General features: G+C 32.4%; 2 protein-coding genes across 21 annotated transcripts in view; one reads left to right on the forward strand and one right to left on the reverse strand.

Moving 5' to 3' along the window:
• LOC132731735 (tRNA (guanine-N(7)-)-methyltransferase non-catalytic subunit wdr4-like) overlaps positions 1 to 290 on the reverse strand; it is an 81,590-nt gene extending 81,300 nt beyond the window's left edge. For both annotated transcript variants that reach the window (XM_060717982.1, XM_060717981.1), the window contains exon 1: positions 171 to 290. In XM_060717982.1, coding sequence (XP_060573965.1) covers positions 171 to 244 — 74 coding nt within the window. In that variant the 5' untranslated portion in view covers positions 245 to 290. The remainder of the gene's footprint in view (positions 1 to 170) is intronic.
• A 1,492-nt stretch (positions 291 to 1,782) lies between these two features.
• The window catches only part of LOC132731733 (hepatocyte nuclear factor 6-like), a 39,295-nt gene continuing 28,124 nt past the window's right edge, over positions 1,783 to 12,953 (forward strand). For 5 of the 19 annotated variants that reach the window (XM_060717961.1, XM_060717962.1, XM_060717977.1 and 2 more), the window contains exons 1-3: positions 1,783 to 3,131; positions 3,737 to 3,790; positions 8,356 to 8,475. In XM_060717961.1, the coding sequence (XP_060573944.1) occupies positions 1,970 to 3,131; positions 3,737 to 3,790; positions 8,356 to 8,475 (1,336 nt within the window). In that variant the 5' untranslated portion in view covers positions 1,783 to 1,969. The remainder of the gene's footprint in view (positions 3,132 to 3,736; positions 3,791 to 8,355; positions 8,476 to 12,953) is intronic. The other 14 variants (XM_060717964.1, XM_060717965.1, XM_060717978.1 and 11 more) reach the window with 7 other exon arrangements.

Consider the following 12,953-nt stretch of genomic DNA (forward strand, 5'->3'; position numbering starts at 1 on the left):
ACCAATAAACTGTGAAAACACGTGTGACATCTATTTACCGTAGAAGAAGTTTGTTTACATTGAAATTTCGATGTTTTCTGAGAAAATAAATAGTGTCATTACATCAGAACTTAATGGTCACACAGAACAATGTCCAATCTAAGTCTACATCAATAGAAATTCAAAAATACCACTTGTTTGATGAAATAAAGCTGTCACCACTCATAAACACAAAAGTTTCACGATTTCGTCTGAGTGTCGCCATCTTGAAAATGCCAATGCAGTCATTGAAAAAATGCGTTCAAAAATAAATAATATTTTGATGAAATACATACTTGATGTTTGTTATTCTTTCTATTATTTTAAAAGATATGAATTTGTTAGGGTATTTTATGTGTTCCTGTAGTTACTACACTAATTGCGGTTGTAAATAATATTGGCTTTGATAGAAGCGGTATCATTAAGTGAGTTAAAGAGGTTTAAGTGACTCAACTAAAAACATGTACCACAATCAGGAGTCCGGCCATGGAAGTCAAGACCTTTGGCGACCGACAATTATTAAAATATTTATCAAATAACAGTAAATGGTCTTTGTGCTACTTAATTCAAACCTCCTAGATTTTATTATTAAATATTGATTCAGCTTCATTTGCAACATTAATGACCGTTACAAAAGCAACAAATGGCCGGAGAAATTATCGAACAGATGTATAATTACATCAACCGTTAGAAATTGCAAAACTACAGAGAAACTTGTGTACATAGCGATAACAATAGCTAAGTAGATTGCATTATCACCTCCCTGCGGGAATGCAGAAGGTGCTAGGGGGCGGGGTTAAAGGCCAATTAAATATACAAACAGATGTTGTGATCTTTGCACAGTGGCGCGTGCCGCATTGTTCGCTAACAAGGACACCTGACATACATGATGAGGACTACATTCGGCGTTGAGGTGTGAACAATATCTAACGGTTACAAATGTTAACATGTCAAAGGTGATGAAGTCGCATTTCAAACAGGCCTGTCAAATTTTAGGCACCTTTAACTTCAAACAATAAGCTTGTACAAACTATACAAATCAAAATTACCAAAATAATTCAGAAAAGTAAGAAAAAACATAATTAAAAGACAAGAAAAAAAAAGAAATAGAAAGACATGGTACTGATGAAACACATAACAATGCATATTTAAACAAAATTTATCAAATATAAATTAATGGATGGACTAACAGTTTTACCTACGTACATAACAAATTGTATCATACCTAATACAAAAAGGAAAACAAAAATGAGTTTATTAAAACATTTTTAAATGTTAGCCATTTGGGCGCAACATACAAATGTATTTAATAAAATAATAAACTTTTTATATAGACAAAAAAGTTCCAGATTATAACAATATATATTCTGCACACATTACAATAATTATATATTAACGTATTTGCGCTTAAAGCAAACAAATCATCCACTTCATATCAAAGTGATTTCAATATGTTAATCATTTTAGAACTTCCATATACACTAATTGACAATTAGTATCAATTAATTTAATTAATTAGGAGCAAGGTGCTTTTTATTCAATTTAATTTGTCAAAGTTTGAAAAATAATGCAAGAATTTAAGAACGATTTATTTTCATTTTGATGAATTAATGCACATCAATTGTTCTCTTTCATATAAAAAAAATCCACTACAATTTCAAAGTAGAAGATTGTTTTCACAAAGTTATGAACATGTGGCTACCGGTTCCTTTCATGTTGTTTGAAACTGGACTGCGCATGCCCAATAACATTAATTATGCGATGCGCAGTGCGTTTTCGCGCAGGTCACAGCTGTCTAAACATGGAGGTTGGCCGAATCGTTTATCTACAGAGTTCTAATCGTACGTAATAGCCCCTTTGGATCGAAATAACCAACCAGAATTCGCTACCAAAGGTTACTACATTTGACAGTTTATCATTCTTTGTTGTTCGATCGCTTGTTGATTGTAGAATGACGATGGAAAACATGGGTGAACTAACCGATCAACAAATTAACGATTCCTCGACAACTCCGATCACTTCGAGTCAGACCGTCAGCGAGGACGAGTTCACAGTTACACCTAAGCAGGAATTTGTGGACCCTGGTAGTGTTGATAGTGCCAGTGTTAGTCCAGGTGTCGGAGAGTCAACACCTAGTGGAGAGTTACCTAGTTCGGAATTAACTAGCGGGGAGATCGACTCCCCTGCTTCTATTACGCGTTCGGACATAGTCATTCCAGTCAGTATGATTGACTCACATGAATACCGATCTCAGATGGGGGATCTTACATACCAAACATTGAATGGAAGAATGAGTCCGAGTTACAGCCCAAACAACTATGCTACACTTACGCCGCTTCAACCTCTACCACCTATTTCTACAGTGTCGGATAAATTTCTACAGAATCAGAACAACTTTCAACTTATGAATAACGCGATAAATGGAATACCAGGAATGGATAATGTTATGAATTTAAACACATACAGTTACGACAAAATGATGAACACTATGACACCAGTGTCATTACCCATGGTTTCCATGGTGGGACAGGTAAATGGATATTCAAATCAGTCAATTGGTGTTGGTTATACTTATAATGTTGGACAAAATGGTGTGCCATCACCAAAATCAGGAGTTGAAATGAAACCAATTTTGTCACCAAATCATTCTACAGCTTATGATCCTTATCAACAGAATCTTGTATCAGCACCGTCCCGAATACATTCACCCATGAAAATTAAACAGTGTGATTCACCCATTCCAATGATGCAGAGTGCAAATGGGCTCCATTTGAGCCCATCAACGGGTATGGAAAGTACCTCCCCACATAGCATGCACAGTGGAAGCCCTCAGCATCAGGGGCTGGATCAAAATGGTAAAGAAGTGGAGGAAATAAACACTAAAGAACTAGCACAAAGGATTAGCAGTGAACTTAAAAGATACAGTATACCCCAGGCAGTGTTTGCACAAAGAGTGTTATGTAGAAGTCAAGGAACACTTAGTGATCTATTGAGAAATCCAAAGCCATGGAGTAAGCTTAAGTCAGGGAGAGAAACATTCCGACGAATGTGGAAATGGTTGCAGGAGCCCGAATTCCAGCGAATGTCTGCCCTGCGACTGGCAGGTAATCAAGGTCATTCATCAAGTTTCTACTCTTTTTTTTTTCACCCTACTTATTATTTTTGTCATAGTCAAAATATTTCATTTGGTTATATCAGCTATCATTTAATCAGGAATCAAAAATTTATCATTTCTGTGGTATACACAGTGTATCAAAGAATTGAAGAATTTATATGATGAATTTGTCATTCTTTCATTGGGATACAAAATTGTCCATTGTGTGCATTTTGTCTCATTCTTTATTCTGTGTTTTAGCTTTAGACTAGTTTTTCATGTTTCAAGTGCAGGCTGGATGTTGTGCAGATGCTGCATAGTTTGTTTAGTATGCTTTGTGAACCTTGTTGGTTTTTATGAGAATCTTTAACAAAAAAAATTAACTTTGGATTTTTTGTTCATTTAAAAATTTCTACATAAAATTTGATATTCAGTATAGAACAACAACTAAGCAGTCTTTGTTAGGACAAGTCTAAAGAATATTAAATTTAAAATGATTTAAGCAATATTTTACACTAAAAGTTTTTTTGTAGAGTTACCAGATATGTGTGTGTGATATATATGTTATAATACTTTGCTCTTGATTATTAATGCCAAATTCACCATTTATTCCTTCGTTTACAGCCTGTTTACAACCCCAAGAACCTGAGGGCCAAGGTGAGGACTACAATCCATACAGTATGTTTTATATGTCTTGTCTGTCCGTACATTTTCTCTTGCTCTTAGCACTTATATGCTAAGAGCACTTTGTTACTAATTCATCTCTATTTCTGATTAATATATATATATTTATATATAATATATATAAAGCAAACCTAGAAGTCAAATCTACTAACCAAAACATGTATGTATGTTCATTAGCAAAGATTGGATACTAATCATGGATGACCGACCACCTGTACTCATACAAATAACCCTCTACTGATACTAATCATTTTATTCAACCATTGTTTATAACATCACCAGTTTTACAGGAAAAGTGCTTATCTTGAAATAATTGAAAGTTTTTAATAAGAGTATCATGAAAGTTAATTTTAGTATACATTCTGTTGTCTTGCATAAAGTGCTGTTGTAAATGAGAGAAGAAAAAAACGACTAAAACAGATATTTGTCCATTGAAATCGGTCAAAAGATTAATGAAATTGGATTACATTTTTTGTTTGGCTTTGATGTAAGGCTTTTTATCATACACCTAGTTTTGAAGTTAATTCACAGAGTAATTTTACATACGTTATAAACATGCATCAGTTCTTACCTAGGTCGTAATTAACTCCAGCCTTTTAAATACCTCAATTTTCTCTCTCGTGAGTTCTACTGATGCATTTTGTATATAATGTACATGGTTCTCGTTTTTCAAGGTAAATCTGGTGAAACCTTGCACTTGGCACGAGCCTTCTAACAAAACTTAACACATGTAGTCTCAGGTTGGTGCCAGGATAAAAATATTCACTTCTTAACGTTCATGCTTCAAGTAGATTGTAAGATGGAATTGTTTTTTCTACCCTCCTGGCGCTTGTGGATTAAACATATTTTTTTAAGGTGCCTTATCCTGGCATAACAGAACAGAGTGCTGTTGTGATTTTGTTTAATACTCCCCGTAGTGTGTTTAACTGCTCCGAATGCACTTTATTTACACCATCATGACATTGTTAATGATTTTAACATGCTCTTTGATAGCAGTGTACACCGACATTGCCTCTGAAATATCAGAAAAGATTGCACCCGAGGACACTGGCATTAGTAGGAGAAACTTCGTAGTATTGAACCGAAATATTGAGTTATTGGACTACCATTTCTTTCATTGATAAAACTATAAAACTTTGGTCACAACAATCTCTATGGTCAATAAATTTTCTCTCAAATATCTCAGGATTTAAAGACATGGTAAACATTTAGGAGAATTAAAAATGGATTTGAAATTTACTTTGAAAAATTTTCCTGTCCAGTATCGTAACATAGTTGTACTTATGAAAAAGGAAGTCTAAAACAAATTAATATTGAAGCTGTTATCAAATTTTGATTAAGAATTCGATTTTTTTTACTAGAATTTCAATTTTCAATAGTTATAAATAAAAATATTACTACATGTATATATGCTTGTTTTTATAATGGAGGGACAACAAACAACACAAGTGCTAGAATCATGTAGAACAGATTTATTTTACATTGAAAACATGTTAGTGTCACATCACACTGAGTGTAGTGAGTGACTTTGGAAACCATGGCAACCAGAACTTGTATGTTAATTTTTTTTTCACATAATCATCATGGGTTTTTTTTTCAGCATGTCACTAACAGAGGTTGTCATGACTGTTGACAATGATTATTTATCTATAAAATGCTGAAAATAGGCCCTGTAAAAGTGTAATATACTTGTAAAAAAATTCCATGTTAATTGTTATCAAGATTTATCACAGTGTTAAATGGCACTTTAGAATTTATCATGTTTTCCATTTATAGAAAGTAATTGGAAAGTTCAGCTATAAAATAACCCCATGACACTATCCATTACAAACTAGATTTGGTTGACTGCTAGCATTTAATACCGAAGTCTCTTTAAAAAACAGGGGACTATTGCCTATTCTCGGCAGTGTCTCGCACAGAACGTCGCATGAAAGGGGTGAATTTGCGAATTTTTGTCTTTGAGGATGATAATATGCAGGGTAATTAAGGCAGTTGTTTGGGGGACATGAGTTTCATTGGATATAACCCCATCAAAATGGGCACCAGGCATAGCACTTACACAAGGCACATTAAGGTTTAGGGTAGCTGGATATTAATGCTGGGTTATTAATAATAGGCAGAGCAATTATTATCCTATGGGCTGAGAGATTATTATCCTGTCATAGAAAAACATGGAAAAGTGTTCCTTGTGTCAGGCCTAGACACTCTAAATTGAGCATTATGCTGTTGTGTGGAAATTTATTAAGTAACTGAATGATGAATTTTTTTGGTGGTAATATTATTATTGAGTTAAAGATATTGTTTTTGTTTTGGTTTTATAAGACAACATGAACAGTAGAATAAAAATAGAAATCTTTTTTTGACCAGATGAAATAATTAAGTTAATAACAGAAAATACATGAAACATTTTTTAATGAGCATATTTGGAAATGGAAAAGGTAGTGGACAAAAAGTTGTAGTTCATGTGACAGCTGAACATCTGTTAGCTATTTCGGTTTTGCATGTCCACTTTGTACCTTTCTGAATGAACAAGGCCCCTAGGGTCATCTATATTTAATTTACCAATTAGTCTAGGGACGACATTGTGAAATTAAATTTTCATAGATTTGATATCACTGATAATGCCCTACTCTTTGTACATAAAATTTGAAAACGTTCTGTCATGAACACCCTACCGGTGTGGTTTGTTTGTATAATTTACATCTGAGTCTATTTTAATAATGCATGATTATGTGGAATGCAGTTAACCATCTTAAATTAATTCATAATTAACCTTTTATTGTTATTGAATTGAAATATGCCAAAAAAAATAAAGGTTTCCATGTAAAATATGAACACATACAAGAAAATTACAAATAAAAACCCATGAGAAATATTTATGGTAATTTGGACACATTTTTGAGAAAAGGGGGGCTGAAGAACAAAGAAAACTTCGTTTTGTGTTTCGAGGCAACAAAATACGGGTTACATTTCTCCTTGGTTGAAACAGCACGTGTCGTCTGTCATATTCAAGCTCGTCAAAAACGGCTTAATGCTCTGAAATTACGGATACGCTCTAGTGATCAGAGTTTTTTATGTGTAAAATTTAAATTTCAAAATGTTTTACGACTTGAACAAGGTAGTTTTTCACATGGTGGTTTTTATTTAAGAAAATAGGGTTATGATTGAACTTGAATTAAAAGAATATTCATCAGTCAATTCATAAAATGTTTTGGTCTATTGTATAGCTTTTGTATAGGAAATAGTATATAAAGCAAACATGTTCGGACAGAGCGTTGAAATACGTAAATATTTTGAATAGGTCCAAAAGAAATGATCTACTTTGTGAATTTTAACAAAACAGTCCTTTTTTGACGTACACAAAAGATACGCAATTCAAGACAAATTTTTTTTCTTCATAAATTGGGGAGTATTTTGTAATTTCATGAAAAGAATGTACAAAAATCATGGAGAATGGGGTCTTTTTCTAGCTTTTTTCCTGTATTGGTTATGAAGGGAAAGAAGTTAAAAGTTGAGATTTATAAATTTATATTTTTGTTACAAAGACATAAATTTTTAGCTATATTTTTCCTATTTTACTATAAGTTTCATGCTTATGTAAAAAAAAATAGTACATATATGCACTAAAATTCTGATACGTCTATATTTTTGTATAGAAGAAGTTTTTTTAACTGCTGGTTTGAAAATGAGGTTAAGAAATCATCTGCATTTATTCACCACCCCCACCCGACCTCCCCTCATCTAGAAGCTTAACTTATGTATATATGTGTGTCTGTGTGAACTAATTGTGTTTATAGATAACGCTTTAGATATGTACTAAACTAAAATTTTGCATGTGTTTTGAGTTGATTAACTGCTTGTTTATGTAATCAGTACCTGTGTCGTTTATTTTTTCTTTTCATTACATTTTCAGTTGTACTAACCTCTATCTCTTTGTTCTTTCTATCTCTCAGATATTTATATAGTTATATATCTTTATTTTTCGTAATTCTGGTTTTAAATCTTGTAAAGTCATATTGAAGTATAAAAAAGCTATGTGCCAGTAAAAAATACAGAACTTATCCAATAAGTTTTATACATTTTAAGACATTTTAGATGGGGAATGGATGGTGGGAAATATGAAATATATTTATTTTTAGTTGAATTTGGCTGAATGTGATATGGAAATATCCAGGAGGGGGGAAAAATGAAACAAATAAACAAGAATGACTTTGCAAAAAAGTGATACACTTTTTGTAAGAAAAAAAATATTTGTCATTTTCATTGTAAACAAAATATATTCTTTGCTGGTATTATACACCATTTTAATTTTAAAGTTTCTTTTGTTTTCATTCCTATCGAATTTTATTTCTCGGAATTTAAAGTACGAGTTAGATAAATTAAAGCTAGATTTCCACCAAGATTTTGTAACTGAAAAGTACTTAAATGAACGAAAGGGGTGGGCTAAAATCCCAAGACTGCATGTTTCATATGTTAATAATGATTTTGGGCTTGTTTAAAAAAAAAGAAAAGGTAGAAAAAAAGAGTAACTGAACTATTGTGTCCGTGCTAAATTTTAGATGGGTGGAGTGATGGTGTACCTTATCCAAATGATGTGAAAATAGAAGTGAAATATGAAATTGACAGCGATCCAGGAAGTCCAGCAAACTCCGTCATCTCCAACGGATCGACTCTCGGATGTAAGACTACGTTTTCTTATCATTTAAGTTAAAAAACGAAATTTTTAGTTACGTTTTTTTACTTTTTTATGTGTTTCTTATTTATTTATTTTTATTTTTTTGGTATTTATTTCATCATTTTCATTTTACCTGTTCAGTATTTATGTTTTTATTTGCATTTTGATTAAGATCTTGTACAATATTTGTTGTGTGAATATAGATTACTTCATGATCTTATATACTTTTACCCTTCTTTCTTCACATCTTCACATTTTTTTTTACATTTTTATGGGAAAAAGGTTCATATTTTTATGGAAACAAAAAACGTATTGTTTTTCTTTGAAAAGTTGAGAGGATCTTGAACATTACTTATATTCTAAGGCTTATGATTAAGAAGTATGTTAAAAATGTTTGTATGACTAAAAGGTGGCAATATAAACAAAATTATGTTTAAACATGTTTACCAACGGTTTCTTTTTCTGTAGAAACAATTTTAATAACAATAAATTTAACATGCCTTTGGGCTATTTTTATAAAGACAGCACATAGTTTGGTTTTCTCTTTAAAAAAAAGTAGTAGGATCCTATCTCTTATGTTAAGTTGAAATACTGTAAAGAAATTGCTTTAAGTAAATTTTCTTCCTATAGAGGGACTCGTGTATCGAGGCGCACGCTAACACACAATTTTCTATTGGCCATTTATCACTATTTTGTCAATGATAAACGTTAATTATTTGATAAGGGTAATATTGAAATCTTTTCATCGCCTATTGTTATTAGGTGGCAGATTTCAAAATTTTCACCTGCTTAGAGGGCCAGTCATTTATTAGGCCCTAGGATACTGCACTACTTTTTTGAAATTTTCAGTTATTGCACTAAGAAAAAACCTGTTAAATTAAAATTTTAAGTATGAGGTAGTTTAATCATTAAAATTAATTAACTTTATCTGTTGTATGGAGAGAAAAAATATGTATGCAAAAACAAAAAATTAAATCATGAAAAAAGGATTAGCTGAAGTAAAATTCATTCTTTCTTTCAATCAAAATCAGTTCTCGGACATGTAACAGAAGTCAAACAGATTTTTTTAGCTTTAATGTCCAGACTTGGTATGATCTGTCATGAAGCGGGGAGCTTTATCGCTTAGTCCTTTGTTTAACTGCCTCAAACTTAAAACAAACGTAGCCAAATGTTAGACTATCAGAGTATAAGCGGCCTGATGAAAATTTTCTGTAATCAGCTCTGAGACTTAAGCCCTTAACCATATGTTGATTTGTTGAATATTACGATCTTGTTTACCAGATGCATGCGTCGTCAAGCAGGCAAAGTATTAACACCGGGGACGTGGATCAAATTCACGCCGTCCTGCAGAATGCAGATAACGGCTTCTTCTTTAATGTCACTTTCGGTATACATTGTTGAAAGATAGGGGTACTTCATCGTACACAAGGTGGTCGTCCCTCCGAATTTTCATATCTTAAGGATGTGCGGAAAATTGTTATTTCATCGTGGATTTGTACTGATTAGGCATGCACGAGCAGATAACGCTAATTCTTAATATAAATAAGAAATTAGCTGATTTTATGTATTATGCGATAATTCATACATACCCATGATAAAGCTAGATTTTGACGAAAAATTGAAGAAATTTGTATTAAAGGGAGGGGATAGAGTGTGGGAAGTACACTGTAAAAAAGATTGGTTTTAAGCATAAACTCTTTAGAAAACCGTTCAGAGAAAACAGTGTCTGATAAATTCTTTAAGGAGCATTTATGCCTAATCACTGTAATTGAGGGTAGAATCAATTCCTTAAATAGTCCCCAATTGACTGCAGCGGTCTGAAAATTGAGGAAATCCTGATTTTCCTCAGCTGGAAGAATAAACAATTTGAGTTGACATATAAATGAGCAATTTTCTATTTACCCTGTTATTGTACATGATCGAGAGGTATTAGGCGCAGGTAATGGTTACTATGGTGACACGAAGTTGATTCCTAGTACAATTTAACACTTTTTCAGGCATTAGCTATTTGAAAAATAATGGAAGAACTAGGCTGATATTACCAGTACCATGAAGCCTTTTGAATAGTGATTTTAATCATGGTTTAAGCTCATTTAGTTGGAATTTGGAGAGAAAAAAACCAAGGAAAACGCATGAATTTGAAGACAAGGGGAAAAAAAAGTAGTTCTGCCCATACAAGGAATGTTTTTTGCATTAACTAGCACAACTGTTTGAGTCAGTGTCAAAACATGATTAACTTTACCAAGATAAATATTGTAATTACATGACTTTAGCATTAGGTGCTAAATTATTTTTTTTCTGTGTGTTCCAAGTTACTTGGACGAATGTACGTAGTTCTTTGTTCAGGCAGAATAATTAACGAGACAGGAAACTTGCCGAGCTTGATTATAGTGGCTCAAAGGACGGGGACCGACTGTGGGCTTCCATAATAATCATAGATCAGATTATAACACGGGCATGAGTAATGCTAAAATAATGCAGGTATTTCATTAGAGCTTTTCATGTTAGAATTGCGTACAAAAAACACAGGAAATTGATTTTCGTTCAATTTTTATTTTTCTCGGCTAAATAATAAAAGAGGATTATTCCTTTCCCGGGCTGAATGTCAACGGCTATGGTATAGAAACATTTCGACTTGGATTGAACAACACTGTTTTGGTTCTTTTCCCTAATGACATAAAAATAAATGGGGGAAGAAAAATTGATAACATCTTCAATGCACAACATCCCTTTGGAGAAAGCCTACTTTAATCAGAGCGCAATCTTTTTTTTATAGAAAATTGCAGAAAATTTAGGTTCAAATAAATGTCTCAATCTTTTTCGATTATAGTTCATAGACAAAATGTGTTTAGACGATTCATCTTCAATATTGTAATGATACAGTTGTGAAGGGGAAAAGCTGTCTCGTAGACTCAATCGTAACTGCCCTATTTCGAAATGTTGTGTAATTCAGACATAGGTTCTATCTGTCACGTTTAAGAGTTTTATTTCGTAAAATTTCATATGATAAAAAAGACTCTATGTAAGAATCCAAGAATAGGGCTGCTACATTAATCTCGGGGAAAATATACAGTATTAATTCTGACCCGATTTAATTGGCTTGTTATGATCATGATATTCCAATATGTATATCAATATGCAAAAAATTAGGGGGTAGGTTCTGGATCATAGAATATATAAGATGGCACATATCTTGATTTACGGCTTGTTGACGATGCTTGATTCTACGCGTGTTTGTTGCAGCATTCTTACTATGAACTAGTATGGCCCTATATTTTGATTCATTCATTCATTCACAATTATTGAATTTGCAAATCTTTTGAGAGCTATTTAATCGTAATCATGTTTATTGCTGTATTGATTATGGCCCATGTTGTTGCCGTCTTCTAAAAACCCATAGTCGATACACTACATTGATTATTTGACCCATTTATCCGTTCCAAGAAGTATTACAAACCAATACTACTACTACTTCACTGCTGAAAAAAAATAAAATCTCGGAAAATCCAAAATCGAGAAGAAAAAAAATCATACTGCATCGACTTTGGTGACATATTTCCATGCTGAAATTATGAGAAAGCAATAAAATAAAGCTATAAAATAAATCTAGGGAATGAACTGAAATGAGGAAAAGCCGGCTACCAAAACACTTCACTTTTCAATTGATTTCTGAAACATGAATTCCTTTAATCTAGTGCTTTATTAACGATCATATGGGGGTGTTTATAAATTGATTTTTCAGTGTCACCTAAGGTGAATTGAACGATTAACAGTCTTGAGTGTACCAAAATAAAATTCATGTTAGTAAAAGGTAGTAAATTAAAAAATTTCTTTAGCCGAGATTAGCTGCATGAAAGTTGCGAATGGAAATAAAAAGTCAGGTTCTAAATTAAGATTATATTTAATACAAAGGTTGAAGTATGTTTCTTTAAAGAAGTCACTTCTTTAGGCTTATCAGCCATGCAGGCTTGAACTGTAAATATTTAAAGAAAGAAAAAAAATGTTTTGAACAATAGTAGTTTTATACTAGCGCTAAATGTTTTCAGCAGCAGATAAAATTAGTGAAAAATAAAAAACTACAAAGGAATTGGAAAAAAAAGTTTAGATAATAAGATTCTGTTGGGAAAAGGGAAACAAAAAGTGCTCTATAAGATTCTGAAGATAATTCTAAGAAATGTTTTTGTTTGTGAAAGGATTTTTTGTAATGATAGATAATTTCTGAATTATTTTGTTATGAAATTTTTTTTGCAGTTTTATTAGCTTCTGGGTTAAACGTTTATTTTCTATAAAAAGCCACATGATGAAATTTTTACAGAATAATTTCAACTATAGATAAAATACACTTACTGGATTATCTTATGTAGGGTTTTCCCACATTTAATGTGATAAGTTGAAAAAAAATATCCATTTACACCTGCAGTTAGTCTATATGGAGTGCACAAACTTGAACTTAAGTGCACTTTTGTCTCGAAAAAGTTCTTG

Source organism: Ruditapes philippinarum, unplaced genomic scaffold (genome assembly GCF_026571515.1).
Source record: "Ruditapes philippinarum isolate M1 unplaced genomic scaffold, ASM2657151v2 ctg767_1_1_1_1, whole genome shotgun sequence".
Taxonomy (NCBI): Eukaryota; Metazoa; Mollusca; class Bivalvia; order Venerida; family Veneridae; genus Ruditapes; species Ruditapes philippinarum.